The sequence below is a fragment of the Pseudopipra pipra genome, chromosome W (genome assembly GCF_036250125.1).
Source record: "Pseudopipra pipra isolate bDixPip1 chromosome W, bDixPip1.hap1, whole genome shotgun sequence".
NCBI lineage: Eukaryota > Metazoa > Chordata > Aves > Passeriformes > Pipridae > Pseudopipra > Pseudopipra pipra.
In genome coordinates this window covers 15,785,020-15,807,235 of record NC_087580.1, presented here as the reverse complement: position 1 = coordinate 15,807,235, position 22,216 = coordinate 15,785,020, and the positions used below count along the sequence as shown (strand labels likewise).

At 55.4% G+C, this 22,216-nt stretch overlaps 2 protein-coding genes and 1 long non-coding RNA gene across 3 annotated transcripts; all 3 read right to left on the bottom strand.

The window, feature by feature from the left end:
• Nucleotides 1–2,302: 2,302 nt before the first annotated feature.
• On the bottom strand, nt 2,303–9,934 carry LOC135406140 (uncharacterized). Its single transcript, XR_010426158.1, has 4 exons — nt 9,319–9,934; nt 8,238–9,129; nt 7,308–7,420; nt 2,303–6,803 (listed from the first exon to the last, which is right to left on the bottom strand). It is a non-coding gene; the product is annotated as an uncharacterized LOC135406140 (long non-coding RNA).
• A 473-nt stretch (nt 9,935–10,407) lies between these two features.
• LOC135404881 (serine/threonine-protein kinase pim-2-like) lies at nt 10,408–13,451 on the bottom strand. The gene is made up of 3 exons (XM_064639609.1): nt 13,413–13,451; nt 11,129–11,968; nt 10,408–10,923 (listed from the first exon to the last, which is right to left on the bottom strand). Exons 1-3 carry the CDS (start codon nt 13,449–13,451, stop codon nt 10,408–10,410), a joined length of 1,395 nt encoding a protein of 464 aa, XP_064495679.1.
• On the bottom strand, nt 12,536–14,913 carry LOC135406087 (oocyte zinc finger protein XlCOF15-like). The gene is made up of 2 exons (XM_064640643.1): nt 14,585–14,913; nt 12,536–14,396 (listed from the first exon to the last, which is right to left on the bottom strand). The coding sequence occupies exons 1-2, from the start codon at nt 14,634–14,636 to the stop codon at nt 13,810–13,812; spliced, it is 639 nt and encodes a 212-aa protein (XP_064496713.1). The 5' UTR covers nt 14,637–14,913; the 3' UTR covers nt 12,536–13,809.
• Nucleotides 14,914–22,216: the final 7,303 nt, after the last annotated feature.

Genomic DNA, 22,216 nt, shown 5'->3' with positions numbered 1-22,216 from the left:
ATCACCCCCCCTATTGCAAGTCCTTAGTTGGTCCTTTGGGGTCTCCTTCAGGGCTCTCTGGTGGGTTTTTTGGCATCTGGTGCCCCCCAAAGTTGAGGTGTCCACTTCTTGACCTCGGTTCTGAGCAGACACAGTGTCATTACCTTTCACCACAAAGACTGGAACGTTTGGGTTTGATCTTCTCTGGGCCCACAGAGCTCAGCTTCCATCCTGTTTGCTTAGTTACATCCCTGATCCAGTTCTCCAGGACCTCTCCAAGATTACAGTTCTCCTTCCTTGGCCATAGAGAAATGTTGGGAGCAGTCTTCTATATCCCACATCAAATCCCCCTTTTTTCAGACTAAGCTCCTGAAGGGATGGAGTGTCTTAGGAGCTTTATTTCATTTTACAGCTCAAGGCATTAGAACAGCTACAGCACTGAATCCTGATGCAAGCTGAAATACAAATGCCCTTCCAGCTTTGGGGCAACCCTTCCCAGGTGTTATTTCCACACACCAATCCCACCCCGTTCCTTTGGGGACCGGCCAAGGATCAGTCATTTCCCCAGCAGGAAGGGTTTGAGGACATTGGGGTGATTTCCCACAAACGGGCCCCTCTCATTAACACAATCCACTTGTCCTGTTCCTTTAGTGGGGGTTACAGCTTTGGACACAGGCAGGATTGTCAGAGGTGGTGGGGGGTACTTGCACACTGACTGCTGGTCTACTTTTTGGGGAACACAAGTGCTCACCCAGTGACCAGGAATCATTTCTGCCAGAACAGGGAAGGCAGAAATGGTGAATGGCTTCCTTGTCTTTTCAGGTAAAGGAGTGCACACCCAGCAATCCCTTGGAGGCAACACTTGGGTCACGTTTGAGACTGAAAGGAGATGTAAATTTTGCTCCCAAGTCAAGACCCAATTAACTATTGTCAGGAGAGCCAAAGCAGACTTAAGCATTTGGTTTCTTCTCAGACAACCTCTCAATTACCCAAGGGGCTCTGGCCTTTGGAATTCTGCAATAATGCATCCCTGATTTGACTTGCTGTACCACTTCTACAATCAAGTGAGCTCCTCTGTCTGATGACATTCCCAAATGTACCTCGAATCCAGGGATTCTTGGATTCAACAATATTCCACTCACTTCCCCAGCCCAGTTGGTGTGACAAGGAACAGCCTCTGGCCACCCAGAGAAGGTATCCCCCAAGACCAGGAGATCTTTACACCCCCATTTTCTGGGCAATTCAGTCACATCCATCTGCCAACATTCACCTGCAGCATTTCTACATTTTCCATCACCTGTTCCCACTCCAGTGGCAGGGTTTGGATTATTTCTCTTCCACACACCACACTGTTGACTCACTGCTTGTACAGCTGGGGTCAGTTTTGGACCAAGAACCCACTTGGACAAATGTTACAGTGCAGAAACAAATACAAACACAAAACAAGGATCAGTGGAGAAAACAAAGCCAGAGACCAAATGGGGGAACACCAAATAACCCACCCAAAGAGCTGGAAGATCCACACGTCTTAGAGGGACAGGATTCCCCAAAAGAATGCCTTATTATCCAATGGGATCTTCCCCCATCCCAGACCAGTCCAGGGATCTGTGGTCTTCTCCAGGAAAGTCCTGGGGCCGGCGTGAAGATCCAGAGATCCCTCGGATCCACGGGAGATCAGGCAGAGGGTCCCATCTGGGGCCAGAAATGGTGCCCAAAAGCAGCAGAAAGCAAGTCCTTAACCCCAGCTGGGAGGTGTTAAGAAGCAGGCATTCTTTAGGGCAGCGTGCTGGACGCCTGCAGGAGAGTTCTTCTAATCCAGCCTGCTCAGGGACACAGGCAGGGCTTGGGATTACACACACTGATTCCAGAGGCATTGGATATTCCCCCTTACTGAACACATGTCCATTACTGTGCTTTACACAGTCACACCCCTATTGCAAGTCCCTACTTGGTCATTTGGGGTCTTCTCTGGGGGTCTCTGGTGGGTTTTTTGGCATCTGGTGCCCCCCAAAGCTCAGGTGTCTGCTTCTTGACCTCGGTTCTCAGCATCACTGCTTTTCCCCACAGAGACCGTCATGTTTGGTTTGATCTTCTCTGGGTCCCCAGAGCTCAGCTCACATCCTGTTTGCTTGAGTTCCAGCCCTGATCCAATTCTCCAGGACTTCTCTAAGATTCTGTTGTTCCTTATTTGGCCAGAGCAGAATCTTGGGAGCAATGTTCTACTTCTCCCAAACCAAGGCTCCCCCTGCACCAGCCACTGCCAAACAAGGCCAGACATCGACTGCCATGGCCTCCACCACTCTCCAGATACAGAAAGATCAGATTTTGCTCACAATCAGACATCTTTTGTTAAGGAACAGATACAAACAGGATTCACTGATGAGCCCAGACTAACAGATCTTCCTAAGAAGCACACCTGTTTGGTTCAGGAGCAGATACACAGGTGGAGTCCCATCCCACCACATTTGTACCAACAAATAGACCCAGTTTTAGCTCAGGAGCAGATACATGGAGACACAGCCCATTAGGTTGGAAGGTTCATCTAGAGCTCAGCTTTGGCTCAGGGGCTGTTGTTCAGCCTCAGCACTTCAGTGACAGCCACACAGGGCTTTACATTACACACACAGTTTCCAGATTCCTTACAGAGTCTTGCTTACTTAATACAGACACTTGTGGGCAACACTTGGATCACCTTTGGCACTAAAAAGACATGTAAATTTTCCTCCCACGTCAACAGTGTTTGAACTGTTGTCAGAAGAGCAAAACAAGAGTGAAGCATTTTGTTTCTGCAGTCAAGTGGGAACCTCTGTCTGATGACATTCCCAAAGGCATCCCAAATACAGGGAGGATTGCACTGAACAGGATTGCAGTCTCTTTCCCAACCTGCTTAGTGCAACAAGGAACAGCCTCTGGCCACCCAGAGAAGGTATCCCCCAAGACCAGGAGATCTTTACACCCCCCTTTTCTGGGCAATTCAGTCACATCCATCTGCCAACATTCACCTGCAGCATTTCTACATTTTCCATCACCTGTTCCCACTCCAGTGGCAGGGTTTGGATTATTTCTCTTCCACACACCACACTGTTGACTCACTGCTTGTACAGCTGGGGTCAGTTTTGGACCAAGAACCCACTTGGACAAATGTTACAGTGCAGAAACAAATACAAACACAAAACAAGGATCAGTGGAGAAAACAAAGCCAGAGACCAAATGGGGGAACACCAAATAACCCACCCAAAGAGCTGGAAGATCCACACGTCTTAGAGGGACAGGATTCCCCAAAAGAATGCCTTATTATCCAATGGGATCTTCCCCCATCCCAGACCAGTCCAGGGATCTGTGGTCTTCTCCAGGAAAGTCCTGGGGCCGGCGTGAAGATCCAGAGATCCCTCGGATCCACGGGAGATCAGGCAGAGGGTCCCATCTGGGGCCAGAAATGGTGCCCAAAAGCAGCAGAAAGCAAGTCCTTAACCCCAGCTGGGAGGTGTTAAGAAGCAGGCATTCTTTAGGGCAGCGTGCTGGACGCCTGCAGGAGAGTTCTTCTAATCCAGCCTGCTCAGGGACACAGGCAGGGCTTGGGATTACACACACTGATTCCAGAGGCATTGGATATTCCCCCTTACTGAACACATGTCCATTACTGTGCTTTACACAGTCACACCCCTATTGCAAGTCCCTACTTGGTCATTTGGGGTCTTCTCTGGGGGTCTCTGGTGGGTTTTTTGGCATCTGGTGCCCCCCAAAGCTCAGGTGTCTGCTTCTTGACCTCGGTTCTCAGCATCACTGCTTTTCCCCACAGAGACCGTCATGTTTGGTTTGATCTTCTCTGGGTCCCCAGAGCTCAGCTCACATCCTGTGAGCTTGAGTTCCAGCCCTGATCCAATTCTCCAGGACTTCTCTAAGATTCTGTTGTTCCTTATTTGGCCAGAGCAGAATCTTGGGAGCAATGTTCTACTTCTCCCAAACCAAGGCTCCCCCTGCACCAGCCACTGCCAAACAAGGCCAGACATCGACTGCCATGGCCTCCACCACTCTCCAGATACAGAAAGATCAGATTTTGCTCACAATCAGACATCTTTTGTTAAGGAACAGATACAAACAGGATTCACTGATGAGCCCAGACTAACAGATCTTCCTAAGAAGCACACCTGTTTGGTTCAGGAGCAGATACACAGGTGGAGTCCCATCCCACCACATTTGTACCAACAAATAGACCCAGTTTTAGCTCAGGAGCAGATACATGGAGACACAGCCCATTAGGTTGGAAGGTTCATCTAGAGCTCAGCTTTGGCTCAGGGGCTGTTGTTCAGCCTCAGCACTTCAGTGACAGCCACACAGGGCTTTACATTACACACACAGTTTCCAGATTCCTTACAGAGTCTTGCTTACTTAATACAGACACTTGTGGGCAACACTTGGATCACCTTTGGCACTAAAAAGACATGTAAATTTTCCTCCCACGTCAACAGTGTTTGAACTGTTGTCAGAAGAGCAAAACAAGAGTGAAGCATTTTGTTTCTGCAGTCAAGTGGGAACCTCTGTCTGATGACATTCCCAAAGGCATCCCAAATACAGGGAGGATTGCACTGAACAGGATTGCAGTCTCTTTCCCAACCTGCTTAGTGCAACAAGGAACAGCCTCTGGCCACCCAGAGAAGGTATCCCCCAAGACCAGGAGATCTTTACACCCCCCTTTTCTGGGCAATTCAGTCACATCCATCTGCCAACATTCACCTGCAGCATTTCTGCATTTTCCATCACCTGTTCCCACTCCAGTGGCAGGGTTTGGATTATTTCTCTTCCACACACCACACTGCTGACTCACTGCTTGTACAACTGGGGTCAGTTTTGGACCAAGAACCCACTTGGGCAAATGTTTCAATAATTTGCTTCACTCCAAGGAATCCCCTCATGTTCCCCATCCACCAGGTCACAGGAGATTGGCTCAGGGACTATTATTTGCCCACTTGGGGGAACTGCCCAGCCTCCTGGAGCAAAGTTTGCTCTACGGTTTCAAGGAGTTGACAATCCTTAGCACTAGACTCATTTTCTTCTACTGGGAGAAGGATCTCTGTCAGGATCTCTGACCTGGTGGTGGGGAGTTCTGTGCATCCAGAGAATTGTTTTCCATGCCGGACAAAGCTGCCCCCACTGGGAAACAATTCCCAACCAGGACTTTCCAAGGGGCTGTCTCCTAAGTCAGCTCTGCCCCAATACACTTCTCCTCTAGTCTGGAAGCAATCCCGCTCTGGGCTTCCTTTGCTGGGGCTGGGGCAGTTGACAGGTTGCTTCTTTCCTTCCTGGCCCAGCCTCCCTTGTCCTTGGAGAATTCCAAAGCCCACGGAGGCTCCTGGGCTCTGGACTACTTGCACTTTGTGTTTGGGATACCCCATATCCACTCAGCCCAAGGAAATTCCACAGGGCCACAGTCTGACCCCAACGTTGCTGCTCAGCATCAGTGGCATCAAAAGATCATCCCCACACTGCAATAAGGCTCCAAGAGGGTGGGTTTGGACTTCTCCATTCCTCCAGTCCCTTTGCCAATTGAGTTCCAAATATTGGGGCCTATTTTTAAACCCCTGCAAGAGGACCACCAAAGTCAGATGGGTTTTCCTCCCCGGCTTTGCATTTTCCCATTGGAAAGCAAAAAGCTCTTGACTTTCCCAACTCAAAGGGAGACACAAAAAGGCAGTTTTCAAACCTAATGCTGTGAAACATATTAAACCCTCATTTAGGGGAGTTAGCAAAGTGTAAGGATTCACTATGACTGCTTGTATATCTTCTACTCTGTTCTTTACAGCTCTAAGGTCTTGGACTAACTGGCATAGCCTTCCATTTGCCTGCTTGACTGGCAAAACTGGAGCATTCCATTTAGATTCACATTCTTTTCACAAGCAAAATTTCATCAATTGTTCTACAAAGGGTGAGAATCCCTTACAACTTTCTATTTGCAAAGGACATTGCTTTGGCCTCACCAACCCCACTCCAGGTTTCTCTGGAATTCTCACGGGTTCTGCTCTCTTGGATCATGGAGGCACCTCTCCAGCCCATCCTGTTGGAACCACTGCATCCCCAAGTGATGGTGGCAGATGGATTACTTCTGCTTTGGGAGACTCTCATGCAAAACTAGAAACTTCCACAGAATTAGGCTCTGCAATAATAACCTATATTGGACCATTTTTCAATTGGATTGTGGCATTTCATTTTGCCAAGAGATCTCTCCCAAGCAGAGGCTTTGGGGAATTGGGGAAATACAAAAACTGGGGAGCCAACCACTGTTTTCCCAATTTCAAAGCCACAGCATTAAAAATGGCCCAGTTTCCCAATTCCCTGGCACACCAGACAATTGTTCTAGAATTGTCCCTTGAGTTTCATTTCCCTGGATTTAACACAGAGGAACAAGTTCCCACAGCCACAAACAATTGTGCTTAGCTTGGCTGGAACCAGATGTTCTGATGGGGAAGAATCCTCTGGTGCCCCCTCAGTCGTCTTCAGTGATGCCACGAGAGGGTTCGGAGGGTTCTGAAGTTTCAGTTGTGGACAATCCCATTTCCAGTGTCCATCTTTCTTACAGGATGCACAGGGACTGCTCCCAAGTCTCCTGGGGGGATGTTTGAAGCAGGCTGCCCATGCTCTCGTCCTCTTCCTCTCCCCGGGGGCACCATTTCCTCAGGGATTTCTTCCAGAACTGCAACTCCAACCTCCAACAATGTCCCCAAATTAGACTGATCTTGTCCCTCAGCTTGATTTTCCTTTCCGGGCTCACACCAAGGGCTCTGAGGGCGCTGCATTCACACCACAATCTTTCTGCCCTTTCACACGTTCTGCAAAGGGAAAAACACAGCACCAGACATAACCTCCTTCCACTTCTGTTCCCCTTCTCAAACAGCATCAGCTGGAACAATGGATTCTAATTCAGTGTTCCAGAACAGCCACCCATTGATTCCAACACTCCATTAAATTCTCTCTGGGAGCTGTTCCTCCGGGGGGGCCGCCAATCTTCATCCAATATTGCAAAATGCAACTAAGGGGGGACTTCTTCCAAATTCCCCCTTCAGATTGCCCACTTCCCAGCTCTAAACAGTAGACCCAAAATGGTACAATACAGAAACAAATACAAGTACAGAACAATAGTGATCGATAAAACAAAGCCAGAGACCAAATTCCAGAATACCAAAGAACCCACCCAAAGTGCTGGAAGATCCACAGGTCTCAGATGAGCAGGATTCCCAAAATACCAAAGAACCCCCCAGTGCACTGAAAGATCCATACGTTTGACATGGGCAGGATTCCCCAAAAGAATGCCTTGTTATCCACTGGGATCTTACCTGTGTCCCAGACTGGGCTGGGGATCTGTGCTCTTCTGCAGCAAAGTCCTGGTGCTGGCGTGAAGATCCAGAGATCCCTCGGATCCGCGGGAGATCAGGCAGAGGTGTCCTGTCTGGGGGCCAAAAATGACACTGAAAAGCAGCAGAAACAAACTTCTTCACCCCAATTTGGAGATGTTAAAAAGAGCATTCTTCTTTATTCAGCATGCTGGGCGTTCAGAGGAGAGCTCCTCTAATGCACCGTGCCAAAGGACAGACAGGGCTGTTTATTACACACACTGTTTACATGTGCATTCAATAGTCTGGCTTACTTAATACAGATTCAGTACTTTGCTTTACACAGCCACACCCCTATTGGAAGTCCTTTTCTGGGCCTTCCGGGCCTTCTCTGTCATCCTGACCTCAGTTCTTGAGCAGCACAGCACCATTGTGTTTCACCACCAAAAATAAAGTTTGTTCTTTCATTATCTGGGTACCCAGAGCTTAGTTTGCATCCTGCTGGTTTGGGACATCCCTTATCTAATTCTCTAGGACTTCTCCAGGATTACATTGTTCCTCATTTGGGCACTCCGGGGGACTGTGAGTTTCTATTTCTTCTCTCAGTGGTTTGATGGAGACCATGAGGAGCTGGGAACTCATTGCAGGGACAGGAGGGAGCAGTTGGGAAGTACTAGGCAGGTGGGGGAGAGAAGTGTTCAGAGAACAGCTGAGATACAGCTCGAGCAAGCTGAAAACTAAACTGTCATTTGGGGTCATCCCAGATCGATTGGATTTCAGCAATTACTCAACACAGGTGCCACCTCCTCCAGCCAAGCCCAGGAGATCAACCTCCTCAGCAGCTGCAAGAGCGGGATGTTCATGTGCCTGCTGCCATCTCCCCAAAGCCATTATCCCACTGCTGCTGACAAGATGGGCAAGATGAGCATCTACCTCCCAAGATCTGCTGCTGCAAGAAGAGCATGTCCCAAAGGATGTCCTCAGCCTTCTCAGAGGGGACGTCAGATCCTCTCCAGGGATGGTCCCAGCCCTTCCCAACCCGGACTGGGCACCAGCTCCAACTCTTCCCTGGAAAACAAACAACAAATTCATGAACAGAGATTACAAACCAAAAGTGGAAACAAGAAAAAAAGGTAAAATGTTAACCTTCTGTCAGGGTTCTGAGGAAGGCCCAAGCCCTGCAGGCCAAAGGAAAACCCCACCTCCTCCAGCTGAGGAAAACCCAGGCCTTCTCCCTGCCCTGCAGCACTGGCCCAAAGAAAGGCTCCTAAGCCAAGGCAGCCCAAGCCTTTCCTGGCCTGCAGCCCAAAGCAGCTGGTGTTCTGCAGCCCTGCCTTTGCTCCCCCCACGGGGGTTTGTTTTTGGCAGGCTGGCTGCCCCTGCCCCAGCCCCGCCCAGCAAAGGGGCAGTGGCAGAGGCTGGGGGCAGAGCCGGGCTCCCATTTCACAGCCAGCCCAGAGCACCCGCCCGCCCTCCTGCCAAGAAGCAGCTTGGCAGCCGGCTGAAGAATTCCTCAGGTTCCCCATCAGCAAAGGGGGAACCTTCGGTGCCCAGCCAGGCTGAGCAATGCCCGTGTCCGGGAGCACCCCCTGGGTGTGGACTCATCTGCAAACGGCGTGTGGAGCACGGCTTGGAGGAAGGGGCCAGAATCAAAGGCCATCCTCTTCAGCTCGCCGGCGTCCAGGTCAACTGAGAGCTTGTCATCCCTGACGTCGTCCTCGATGTCTCCAGCAGCAGGCCCACCCGGCACAGCTTCTCCAGAGGCCCCTTCTCCTTCCCTGGGGGCCAGACCAGGCTGTCAGCGTTCTGCCGAGGGCCCAGCTGTCTGTGAAGCGGGACGAGCAAAACCAGGTTGGATGGTGGCCACCAGCACTTGGGAGACCGGGTCTGCAGCCCAGCTCCAGCACAAAGAGGGGCATGTTCCCATGGGATGACCCCCCCCCAGTGCTACAGGCTGACAAAAAAGTCTGGTTTCCTTTGCTTCTTATTGCCAAGAGATGTGTGGAGGTGTTACCTGCCAGGCCCCGGGATCAAAGGGAGCACGTGGATCTCTCCCGTCTTCTAGGGCAGGGGAATGCCCTGCACCCAAGGATGGCACAACAGGTCTTCCAGTGCTGGCCTGTCCGAGGGGCGGATGGACAAACACCACCTGATAAGGTGCTGGCAGCCTGGGGGGAAAATGGCCGGTCAGTTGGAGAAGGATCCTGTCCCCTCTGTCCCACTGTCCACGTGCCCAGGCTGTGCTGGCTGTGCTCAGAGCTGTGCCCAAACTTCTCCATCGATTCTCCCTTTTGGAGGAGAGCAGGATGGCAGGACACAGGCCACCTCCTCCAGCCACCCATGGGACACAAACAGCTTCAAGAGCGGCGTCCTCGTGAGCCCGCTGCCCTCTCCCAACACCGTTATTCCCCCCGTGCCACAAAGATTGGTATCCACCTGGAGAGACCCGTGCTGGGAACGGGAGCTGGGCCCAGATGGTGTTGGGGCCTTTGCGGAAAGGGTGCTTCCCGCAGACCATCTGGTAGAGCAGGATGCCCAGGGACCAGATGGTCGCCTCCTCGCCGTGGTAGCGCTTGAGGTAGATCCACTCTGGCGGGCTGTATGACAGTGTTCCTACGGAATACAGACGCAGTTCAGCAGGTGGATGCTGCCTGCTCCCAGAGCCTCACCCCAGCAGCCCTGGCAATGTGGGGCCTGCCCCAGTGGCACACGCTGTGACCCACTGCCTTCTCGCCGGCCCCTGACTCTTGGTTACAAACTCTGGGTTGGAGAAGAAGCCGCTGGTGTCCAAGAGGGCAGCGGAAGCCCTGGCAAGGCCCAACCATTTCATGCAAGGGAAAAACCCACCCAGTGGTGGGGAAAAGCCGTGCCTTCTCCCCGCCCCACTGCACTGCCTCAACAATTCATCATAAGCCAAGGCAAACAAGGCGAGCAGAGCAGCCCAAGCCCTTCCTCGCCTGCACACCAAGCCAGCTGGTGCACAGTTCTGACCCCCTTCTCTGCTACCCTCATGGGGGTTTTGGTCAGGCTGGCTCCCCCCTGCCCCAGACCCAGCCCGGGACAGGGTGGGTGGCACAGGCTGTCGCCAAGGCCGGGGCCTGTCTCACTGTAACCCCCCAGCCCCATCCAAAAGCAACTTGGCTGAAGAACTAATCCTGTTCCCCCTCGGCCAAAGGGGCAATCTCCACTGCCACACCCGGGCATGGCCATGCGATGCCCGGCACCAGGAGCATCCCCCGGCTGTGGGCTCACCTGCAAACTGGGTGTAGACCGTGTCCTTAAGGAAGGTGCCACATCCAAAGTCGAGGAGCTTGGCCTCGCCGGTGGCCAGGTGGAGGAGGATGTTCTGGGGCTTGATGTCCCGGTGCAGGACGCCGCAGCTGGTGCAGTGCCGCACGGCCTGCAGCACCTGGCGGAACAGCCCCCACGCCATCTCCTCCGGCAGGAACCCCCACGCCCTCAGTAAGCGAGAGAGGTCCTGAGACGGCTCCGGATGCTCCATCACCAACAGGAACCCGTTGGGGAGCTCGAACCACTCCAGGAGCTGGATGACCCCAGGGAAGCCATTGGACACCTTGTCCAGCAGCACGATCTCCAGGGGGGCCCGGGTGCCGTCGGGCTGCGGGGGGACCACGGGGTCGTCAGTGGGGCTGATGCCGTGCCTGTCTGCCTGCTCCCCCTCGGCCAGCCCTGGATGCTCCCCGTCCCCCACCGAGCCCACGGCCACTCTCCCTCCAGGTGTCCCGGCGGCTTCCACCCTGCCGGGCCTCGGCTCGTCCCCGCCCGTCCCGCCCCGCTTTCTGCCGCTGGCCCCGCTCGCTCACCAGCTCGCCCCAGCGCCGGATGCCATCCCGGGACACGGCTTTGATGGCCACCTGCAAGCCGAGGGGAAGGGCGGGTTGAGCTCGCCGCCCGTCCCGCCCTCCTCCTCCTCCTCCTCCTCCTCCTCCTGCTGCACTCACCGGGGCTCCGTCCGCCAGGCAGGTCCCCGCGTAGACGCGGCCGAAGCCGCCGCTGCCCAGCAGCGAATGCAGCCGGTAGCGCTCGTGCAGCGGCTCCTTGGCCTTCGGTGCGGGCGAGACGTGGCCGTCAGCGTTGGGGCCGGGGCCCGGCACGGCCCCCGAGCGCCCCTCAAGCGGCCCGGGCCGGGCTTCCCCAGCCGCAGCGGGCAGCGGCGGCTCGCTGCCGGCGGCCGGGCTGGCGAGCGGCGGAGCTCTGGCCGGGGAAGCCGCCGAGGAGGCGGCAGCGGCCGCGGCGCCCGCGGCCCCCGCCGGCCCCGGCAGGCGCCGGGCTCGAGCCAGGCGGAGCCAAGGGGCGGCGAGGCCGAGCCCGTCCCACAGCCAGCCCCACAGGAGCGCCCAGCAACGCCACAGCCGGCGCACCGGGAGCCGGGCGAGGGCGAGACCGCGCCGGGCCGCCCAGGGCCGGGGACGGGGCGGCCCCGCCCGGCACAGGGGAACGGCCGGGGCCATGGCCCGGGCCGGCAAGGGGAGGGGGGACCGGGAACGGGACAGGGACAGCGGGAGTGGGACACTGGCACAGGGACACCGGCAATGGGACACCGGCACAGGGACACTGGGACAGCGGGACACCGGGAGAGGGAGAGGAGGACGAAGAGCTCGAGCAAGGAGAGCCCGAACAAGAGTCAGAGCGAGAGCGCGTCGCTACAGTCGCTGCTGCCGCCGCTGCTGCTGCCGAAGCGCAGGGGCCGTTGGTCCGTTGGTCCGTTTGTCCGTTCCCCGTTGGCCCCCGCGAGCCCCGGGGGCAGCCCCGGCCGCTCCGCTCCCAACCAGCCCCGGCCGCAGTCACGGAGCTCCCCTTCCTCCCGCCCCACGCCAAGACCACGGCCTTTTGGAGCTGCTTCACTTTAGTTCAACTTCTTGGCTGCCAAGTTTGCAACTTCCCGCCGCTGCTCGGACCCCATCCCGCCCGCTCGGCCCGCGCTGCTGTCGCTTCCTCCCAGGCCAGCCGGGCTCTGCACTTGCCCCTCAACTTTGGCAAGGGCTTTGCTCAGTGAGGAGCCCCGGCACGTCCGGCCAGCGCCAGGCAGAGCCAGCCCCGGGGGAGGGCAGAGCAGGAGCATCGGCAGGGGAAATGCAGCCCTTTGGGGTCAGCGCTGCTCCCCGACCACACCAGGGCTCTTCCTGTTTTCCCGCCTGGTTTGAGGGAAAATGGGCAGCTGCACAGAGGATCAAGCAGAAGAGAATTAGAAGACTCTTCTTGCTGCCCTTTGGATGCCAGTCCCTCCTAAGAAATGCAGGCTTAATTTGGAATGGACACGATGGAGCAGCTTTTTCAGCACCCAATATTTAACAGCTGCCTTTCAGGGGACAATGGGAAAAGGGGGGAGAACGGGAGAAAAGGGGGGCTGGGACCTCCAAAGTGAGCGAGGAGGGGGCTGAGACTGTGAAACCGAGCAGGGCACGGGGAAGAAACACCCCCAAACCGAGCTGGGGGGGAGCTGGGGACGGTGGGGATGATGGGAAAGGGGTGGGAGAGGGGAGAAAAGGGGTGTTGGACAGTGGGCAGGGGGACAGAGGGCAGGGGGTTCCCACATGGGTCTCCCCTGTCCCCCATCACTTGAGCCCTGGAGCGGTTCCCTGGGGCTCTGGGAGGGGGCAGATCCGCCCTGGGAATGTCCACTGCTTCTGTAACCCTTTGTGTGCTTGCTCTGGTGACGATTGTGCACAGGTGCCCAAGCCCCCTGTCCGTCCCTGGGGGGCTGATGGGGGGACTCCCCCACCCAGTAACTGGTGCTGCAGCAGCTGTGGGGCAGAGGGGGGTGGGAAAGGGGGGTCCGGGGTGGCCCCCTGAGCTCCCAACCTGCTGGGGGGGCTGAGGGCTGCTGGGGGGGCACCCCCTGACCTGTGTCCCTGCACACCCAGGGCTGTTCCAGGTCCTGGGAAAAGCCGAGTGAACGGCCCCGACCGGGAGAGGTTCCTGCCCGGGTACATCTCCAACTGGGAGCAGCTCAGGCACTTCAGCAGAGATTTGGGCACCTGGGGGGGACACCCCGTGTGGGGAGATCCAGGCCAGGCACTGGAACAGCCAAGGGGAGTTCCTGGAGAACAGACAGGATCAGGGGACATGAACTGCTGGCACAACTACGACAATGTGGCCCCGTTTGCCCGGCCTGGGAACCCCCATTTTGGGGTAATCTCCCCCACATCCCACCAGAAACAACAAATCCTCCCAAATATTCCCCTGGATCTCCAAATGACCCCAAATCCCAGTAAAATGGTGGGGCTTTAGATGTCTTTGTTGAATGTCTTTGTTTTAAATTCAACAAATCAGCTCTTCCCACTGAATTTCCCAGGTCAGTTTGTGACCCCATGGATGTTTCTCCCACTGTGTTCACCCAGGTGCCTGTGGGGAACCAGGAGGATGTGGAGACCACCAGCCAGGTGTCTTCCCAATGTGGGAAGACATCACTCCTCCAGTGGGTGATGGAGTTGGAGCAGCAGACAAAGCTCTTCCCACAGTCGAGGCACCTTTAGGGCTTCCCTTACTGGTGGGTCCGTTGGTGTGAGGTCAAGGCAGAGCTCTGGCTGAAGCTCTTCCCACACTCCCCACACTTGTAGGGCCTCTCCCCGCTGTGGATGTGCCGGTGGCTGACGAGGTGGGAGTTCTGGATGAAGCCCTTCCCACAGTGGGTGCAGAGGAAGGGCCTCTCCCCTGTGTGTGTCCGCTCATGCAGGAGGAGATTCCCGCTGGTCTGAAACCTCTTCTTGCATTCCAAGCACCTGTAGGGCCGTTCTCCAGTGTGGGTGCGCTGGTGGCAGATCAGGTGGGAGCTCTGGCTGAAGCTCTTCCAACAGTCCAAGCACTTGAAGGGCTTTTTCCTAGTGTGAAGCTGCTCATGGACGTCCAGGTCAGGGCTCTGGCTCAAGCTTTCGTCCCCTTCCCGGCACAGGGTGGGTCTTTCCTCCTCAGAGCATCCTGGGCTGGCTTTGGAGACCCTCCTCCTGGGGCACCTTCGTGGCTTTCCCTCCCCGCTGCCTTCCTGCGCCGTGGAGCCCTTCAAAACGGCCTCTCCCACCAGGCTCTGCCGGGGGGATTTGTCCTCCGGGCTCTCCGTCCTCAGCTCGGGGCCTGGGGCAGGAGGGAAGAAGGACAGGGAGGGGATTTGCCTCCGGCCCAGAGGGAAGGCCAAGGACATCCCCCCAACTCCGGCCCCGGCAGGACGGTGGCGGCAGCGGGGTTGTCCTGCAGCCGGGGGCGATGCTCAGCTGGGAGATACAGGACAAGACAGGGCAAAGGGGCACTGACTTCCTCCTCACCTGCCTGGGGGTCCTGGGGCATCTTCCTCTTCCTCGCAGCCTCCTCCTCCATCTGGCCAAGCTTTGGGAAGGAATTATTCTATGTAAACTCATTCCCTTCTGCCCAGAGTAACTCAAACTAATACACATATATCAGACTTACAGGCTCATGCCATAGAGTTTAGAGACAGACTTCCCAAAGGGATGAATTTTTCCTGGTTTAGGAGGGAAAACAAGGTGTGGGTGCATTGGGTTGGCGGTCCCTCTGTTACAACCCACCCCAGGAAAAGAGGGGGGGGTAACCCAGGTTTTATCAATAATTCCTTTGGGGTGGATTAAAGCAAAACGACACTAAATAATCGGTGTCTGAAAACATATATTGACAAGATTTATTTTCACAATTTTGTATCAATAGGGATGTTAACATTTTGGGTGCTGTCATAACCTTTCGGGGGAGGAGGAAAACAAATGCCTAGGGCAGAGAAAGACAGGGTAAGAGTAAGGGAGAGCAAGAGAAAAAAAAGGAAAGGTGAGAGTGGTATAATCACCACCCACTGGATCCAGCGACGTCTTGATCCGCAGGCGGTGGGGGAGAAGAAGAAGAAAAACCCCGCCAAAACCCCCAAAGTCACCAGTCAGTATCTATATCCTTTGCAGCTCCCCCAAGGCGGGGAGTTGTTTCCATAGGGTGCTGTCTCCCTTTTTGGCGCGGAGTTCGTGGTCTCTTCCCACCTTTTCTTTTCGGGGCTTGACATCTTCTGCACTGGAGGAGGGGGGATGGGCCCAGTTGCCCATCAGAAAGTCAAAAGCCTGCAGAAGTCTCTTAGAATGCAGAAATCATTAACTGTTCCAGTCTCTGACACCCTCCTGCCCAGCTCCATCTCTAGAAGTCACCTGGAATCACCAGGAATCACCTCCAAACCACCAAGATTCAGCCCAAAACAACCCTCTCAGCAGTGGAGTTCCCCCTCGCTGGTCCATCCACTTTGGGGTTCTGGGGTCCCTCCTGGGTGGGCTGCTGGAGGTCTCACATGTATTGGGGAACCCGCTCTCCAGGGTTCCCGCCCTCTCTGGGCTGCCGGAGATCCCGGGAATCCCAGGGGTCCTTCCTTTATGGGCTCCTCACTTTGCCATTCTGGGGATCCCCCTTCTCTGGGCTGCTGGGGGTCCCGGGGGTCCCGGGGGCTCCCCTCTCCGGGGTCCCTTTTAGGGTGGTCGGGGGGTTTCGGGGTCCCAGGGTCCCTTCTCCCCTGACTCTCGCCTTCGGGGTGCTGGCGATCCCAAGGTGTCCAGCCCTCTCTCCAGGCTGCCGGGGGTCCCGGCTCCCCCCACCGCCCTCGCTGCTCCCCCCTCCTCTCCAGACTGCCGGGAGTTCCCCCTCTCCGGGCCCCCGTTTCAGATTCCAACCCCCGCCTGTCCCAGGGGTCCCCAAAGCCGGTGGGTTTGTCCCGTGTCCCCCCCACTCCCCGCCGGTATCCGGCGATCGCCACGTGGCTCCGGGGACCCAACATCCCCCTGCTCATCGTCGGGGCTGTGCCGGGAACCCACCCCGGGACCCCAAAAAACACCTCCCGGGGATCCCCAATATCCCCCCAAGGGGCATTTGCGGCTCAGCTTTGGGGTCCTGCAAGATCCAAACATCCCCCTCAAGATATTTGGGGCGAGCTCCCCCTCCCCGGTCACCTGCGGGATGCGGGGGGCGATGCTCCCGGGACGCGGGGGCTGCGGATACAGCGGGCCGTGCATCCACGTGCGTTCTTTCTCCTCCTCCTCCTTCCCCTCCTCCCCCTCTCCCTCCTCCTCTCCCTCCTTCTCTTTCTCCTCCCCTCCTATTCCCACTCCTCCCATTCCCGTGGGAGCTGGGGCAGGTCGGGATGGGGCAGCGCTGGGCTCTTGGCCGCTCCCGCCCGCACTCGGCCCCCGCCGCAGCCGCCACGGCCGGGACGGCGCGGGGGGGCCCGGCCTGGGCACCCCCCACCTCCCCTTTGCCCAAATTCCCGTCCCGGGGGGCGCTGGGGCCGAGGGGGGACCCTGGGGGGGTCCGGGGAGCGCTGGGCGCTGCGGGTCTGGCTGGCAACTGATGAGTCATCAGCGCTGCGCGCTCGGATTGGCTGAGCACTGCTTTGGGGGTGGGGCTGCAGGAAAGGGGGTTCTTTGCAGGGAAGACATTTGGAGCTGGAAGGACTCCAAAGCTGAGCCGCAAATGCCCCTGGGGGGGATCGTGGGGGGTCCGCGGGAGGGGATTTGGTTTTGGGGGTGTACCGGTGGCGGTTCCCGGCAGAGCCCCGGCGGTGGGCGGGGGGATGCGGGGTCCCCCCCGCGGTGGGGGTTGGTCTTGTTGGAAATGATCCAACTTGCCTCAAATTTTAGTCAGTGGCAGCAGCTGACCGGGTTTCTTTTCACGGGCTCTTGTCGGTTTGATCTTTAAAGCACCCAAACTTGGAGTTTCTCTGCACTGGCTCTGATGAGCTTCCATAAACAAAGCCCGAGGGAGCTGAAGATTGGACATCTGGGATCTTAAATTCCTGGTCCTTCAAGGACCTGTTGGAGGAACCAGAAGGTCCAGAGGGGATTAACAAAGACATTGCAGCCTGAGAGTTGGAGACTCTGTGTCTGAGGAGGAGGGCTAAGAGGACCAAAGAACGTGGACCAAATTAGCCAGTTAAGGATAGACTACTAATTAGAGTCTTAATTAATGAAGAGAATTCATTAGTTCATTAATTGGGGTAAATTAGAAGCAATGAACATGAATTTGTTTGTTTGTTCAAATGTAGAAATGTGTGAAAAGTCTGGAAAGGGACAGGTGGGGCTGGAATGATTGGCTCCCTGTCTCTGGGAGCCAGAACAAAGCAGTGCCTGGCTCACCAACACTTCCCAGGGGCGTTGGAGGGTTTCATTTCTTCCCAACGCTTTTCAGGGACAATTCTTGGTGAGCCAGGTGGGACAATGCTGTCGACCCTCCAGGGATTCCGGGACCCTGAGGACTCCAGCGAGCAGTGAAAATATTCTTCTGGGAGATCTCAGTCCCTGGATCTGGTGAGTTCAAAGCAAGATCCCTGGAATTTTATTAAGGCATTGCTGAGCATAGAAAAGGTATACCTAAGCATCCTAGAAATGGAGCTCTAGAACAGAATAGAATAGAATTGGGTTGTGAAAGTGATGATAAAACTGTAAAAGGAGGAGTGTGATATTTGGCTTATGAGAAGAAATCCCTACTGACTGAGTGAAAGGGGTGGGTTCCAGGCCCCAGGTGTGGGTCAGGGGGTGGGTTCCAGGCCCCAGGTGTGGTTCAGGGGGTGGGTTCCAGGCCCCAGGTGTGGTTCAGGGGGTGGGTTCCAGGCCCCAGGTGTGGGTCAGGGGGTGGGTTCCAGGCCCCAGGTGTGGGTCAGGGGGTGGGTTCCAGGCCCCAGGTGTGGGTCAGGGGGTGGGTTCCAGGCCCCAGGTGTGCTTTGCCCACAGATCAGTCACACACAGAGCTCTTGCCCATAGAGCTGCTTTGGGGAGGGCTTTGCTCAGGGAACTGTGTTTGTCAAACCCAATGGTCAGTGCTGGAGAAAGTGAAGTGTTTGGGGAGTGTGTGTTACTGGGAGTGTGTGTTATAGTATTAGAATCCTGTCTGACTCGGGGATGCCCATAATAGATATAAAAAAGGAAAATTCACTTGCTGTAGAGTGTTAAATGCAATAGTTTGTTCCTGTGTGCATTTTAAAGCATTTGGTGCACATTAAATATTTGAAGGAAGGTAAATTGCCACAGCAGCTGTTAAGCTGGGATTGTGTGTTCAGAGCATTCTTTAGTGTCAGCTTTGGTGTTTGTAAGGGTTGGATTTGTGTTAATTGTGCCGATATTCAATTAGTGATTAGTGAATTAGAGATTCAGTTTGTGGATTATAATACGGTTTTTCAGTTGCTGTTGTTTTGTCAGAGAAAAGAGAAGTGAACTGAAATCTCTAGATTTGTTCTTTGAACTGAGCAATAGTCAGGGTTTGGGAAGGTGTGGTTTGATGCCAGGGAGCAGCAGCAGCTGGGGAGGTTCCTCCAGCTGCAGGGGAAGGAGGCAGAAATGGTCCCAGTGAGAGAGAAGCAGAGGAAAGGATTTGGGTTTGGAAAGCTTTGGAGGGTTTAGTGTGAGAGCAGGGATTTGGAATGTGCGTGGGGAAGGGACAAACAGGAGCTGCCACAGCCTGGACTCCCCCCAGGGCTCCCGGCCAGGCAGGAAGGCTCCTGCCCTTGGAAGGTGTGTGGGGGCCCAGAGGTGTCATCCCCAGCTGAACCTCTGCTCCATGGACACTGGGGAGGGAGAACATGGATTTCTTGGGAGATCCTGGAGTGGCGTGTTGGGTTTGAAAGAGGAGGAAAGGACAATTTAGTCAGAAATGATTCCTGTTGTTGGTGGCACAGGGCAAAAGGAAAATGGGCCTTTCTTTCAACCATTAAAATTTGGAATTGGTAAATGGGTGTTGGCCCTTCAAATTCTTTCTGTGCCTGACTGTGCTGTACCATTCCTAGGCAAGAGATGGATTTAGTGAGTTAAATGACATTTGAAAAAGGAAAAATCCAAGTTTTTCGGTGCAGCTGCTCTGTCATTCCTGGGTTTTGGTGTCATTGTGTCACTCAGGGATCCTGAGGAGGGTGAAGCCCTTCTGTGCAGGACATGGAGATGGTCCCTGGCCTGTCCAAATGCATTAAATGCTGCTGCTGAAGGAGCCCCCCCAGTGATTTTATCTGCATTGACCCCCTGGAGCCCACGGGCACCTGCTCCTGCCTGGACAGAAACCAGGAGTTTCCTTGGACTGGTGTCCCCCAGGAAGGACGTTTTCCCCCCTGTTTCTGAGGCTTTTAATAGTCTTTGATCAATAAATATTTCTCCATGTGATTTCTCCTTGTGGTGTCTTCTTGAAGCCTGAAGCAAGCAGAGGAGGGGATGCCAAAGATCCGCCCTCCCCTCTCTATTGTCACTCTGCACCCCCCAGGCCCTTCCTCTGCAGTGTCCTGTCTCCCTGGACGTCCCCCCTGGAACTTGTGCCCTTCCCTGCTGGCACGGGTGGGCACACCCCCCATCCCAGTCATGTTCCCAAGCACTGCCAGGGCCACCTGGGTGACCAGCGGGACATGAGTGGGGGTGGCTTGTGAGAGAGTCCCCAAAGGCTCCCTGTCCCCAGAGAGCAGAGCCACGGGGACCAGGGCAGGTCCCCCAGCAGGTCCCACTGCAAATGGCCCGGTTTGTGCTCCAGGGAGGAGGTTTTATCACAAGCAGGGGTTTCCAGGGCTGCCTCGTGCGCAGACACCTGGGGGCCATTTTGTTTGGAAAGCTGAGGAGCCATTTTGTGGTCAGGGACTGGTGGGCTGCTTGTGGTTCTGCTTAAAGTTCCTGATTGCTGCTGCTTACAGTCCTGCCTACCTGCTGCTCCACACAGCTCTGTTGGGGTTGCCCATTGCTGCTCATTGTTGCCTACTGCTCCTGACAGTTCTGCTTCCTCACTGCTGCAGTGCCAAGGTGAGCCGGGAAGAACGTGAGGTGGTGGGAGCAGCCTGGGCTCACTGCCAAGGGACCGTGCGGCCGGGGCAGGGAAACAACCTGACAGGGGGATGGGGACAACCAAGGGACTGCAGCAGAAAGCAAAGATGGCCTGTGAAGGAAGAAAAGAGCGAGGCCTGGCATGGGAGGAGCGAGGGAGTGGTTCTGCAAATCGAAGGGTCTTAAAAGGGCTCGTCCCTCCCATCCTGGGGGTGCTGGAACCTGGTCACGAGTTGGGTGCACCCAACGCTGTTAATAAAGTTCTTTGTTTCACTTATTTGGCCATCTCCGAAATTTTAATGAGAGCTATTTCTCCCAGGGCAGGAGAACACACCTTAGTGCCCCCTCACATACATGTGGTGTGAGTGAGAACAGCCCAGGGCAGAAACACCCACCTGCCCGGGGGCCCCAGCAGTGGGTCAGCACCAGGCTGCAAACAGGGCAGGGCAAAACTTGGCCCTGCAGACCCCACAACCGAGGCCAAAGAGAGACCAGCCAGGCCACCACCCCCAGCCCAGCCTATTGCACCTCCGGCCACAAGAGTGGGGACCAAAGCTGTGCTTCTCCTTCCTCCTCTGCACCCAGGAGCCACAGCCCGGGGCACGATCCTGCCCCCAGCAGCACAGACTGCCAGGTCCCTGAGCCCCTGGGGCAGGAGCTCCTCGGGGCGCAGCCCCTGGGCCCTGCAGCACCACAACCTCCTGTAGGGCTGCCCCTGCCTGGGCTCCAACTGCCCAGCACGAGGGAAACCAGGAGCCAGAGAGCAGAGCTGGGGGCCTGCAGAACATCAGCATTTCCTGCCCTGCACAGCCAGGACAGTTTTCCAGAGCTCACTTAAAACAGCCCCTCCAGAACTTTCAGGGTGTTCCACAGGGCCCAGTCAGTCCCAGGATGATCCCAGTCAGTCCCAGGATGATCCCAGTCAGTCCCAGGATGACCCCAGTCACTCCTGGTCTCTCCCAGTATATCCCAGTTGCCCCCAGCTGCCCCCCCACCCCGAGCTGCCGTCGGACGCCGCCCCCCAAGATGCTGACGGGGGTCGGGGGCTCCGTGCTGGGGTTCCTCTGCCTGGGCCTGCATGGAATGAAGGGGCCAAGGTGACACTGCAGGGCCTCCTGGAACCAAAGAACCCTGAGACATTTGGGAACCTCCTGCAATCAAGGGACAATTGGGAGCCTGCAGGGCCTCCTGGAAAAAAGGGACCCTGAGACACTGTGGAAACTCCTGGAATCCAGGGGCCTTTGTGACATGGGGGCCTCATGGAACCAAAGGAACCTGGAAACATTTGGGAAGTTGTGGAATCAAGGGACCATTGTGACACTGCAGGGCCTGATGGAATTACAGGCACACTGGGACACTGTGGCAGGACATTCCCCCCTGGAATGGGACCAAGACAATGCCCTATTTGCAAATGTATCAGTGCTGGGCTGAGAGGGGCCCAGGCCAGGCCAGGAGATGTTGGAACCAGTCTGGGTTCAACCCTGAATTAACATCCTGATGGTGAGGCAACCCCTGGAGTCCAAGGGCTGTCAGTCCATCACTTTATACTGTAAAGTTCCAGTCCCCTTTCCCAGGGGCAGGTTCTTCCAACATAACCCTTCTTGGGGTGTATGGTTGGAGATTCCCCCCTTGGCTGGGGAACCCCCCCCAAGGTCAGTCCTCGAGGGTGAGCAAAAGAGATCTCCCCAGGAGCCTTGGTCTGGGGGAGTTACATCAAATGTCAACTTAATAGTTATTCATTTTTTGCCAGCTTTAGTATAATTCCTTCAATTATATTGTACTTATCCTGTACTACCGGTAGTTTTAGTGTTTAGATTGTGTAGTAAATAATTCTGATTAAAATTTTTTGTCTGTTCATCTGTGATAATGATGAGTTCATTTTATATCAATATATCTGATTTTCCATCATTAAAACCTGCAGGACAAAAGTGGTTCAATCACAGCTCTGTAATTCCTTAAATTCCAACCCTTGGCATAATCCGGGGCTGAGATTGGATCCAGCTGCCCCCAGGCTCCTCTCTGAGCAGGAGTTTAGAAAGCCAGGGAGTCCTTTCTGCACCTCGGGACTCAAGGGCAGGACTTCTTTAATGAACTTTGTCTAAGCCTTCCACTGCCACCGGCAACAGGGGGTGACAG

Coding starts and splice junctions, on each gene's coding strand:
- LOC135404881 (XM_064639609.1), bottom strand. CDS start 13,451: ATGGGGGTTCCCAGGCCGGGCAAACGGGGCCACATTGTC. Junction 11,969..13,412: donor GCAAACGGGGCCACATTGTC/GTAGTTGTGCCA, acceptor CAGCGACTGTAG/CGACGCGCTCTCGCTCTGAC. Junction 10,924..11,128: donor TCCGGCGCTGGGGCGAGCTG/GTGAGCGAGCGG, acceptor GTCCCCCCGCAG/CCCGACGGCACCCGGGCCCC.
- LOC135406087 (XM_064640643.1), bottom strand. CDS start 14,636: ATGGAGGAGGAGGCTGCGAGGAAGAGGAAGATGCCCCAGGACCCCCAG. Junction 14,397..14,584: donor GCCCCAGGACCCCCAGGCAG/GTGAGGAGGAAG, acceptor CTCCTGCCCCAG/GCCCCGAGCTGAGGACGGAG.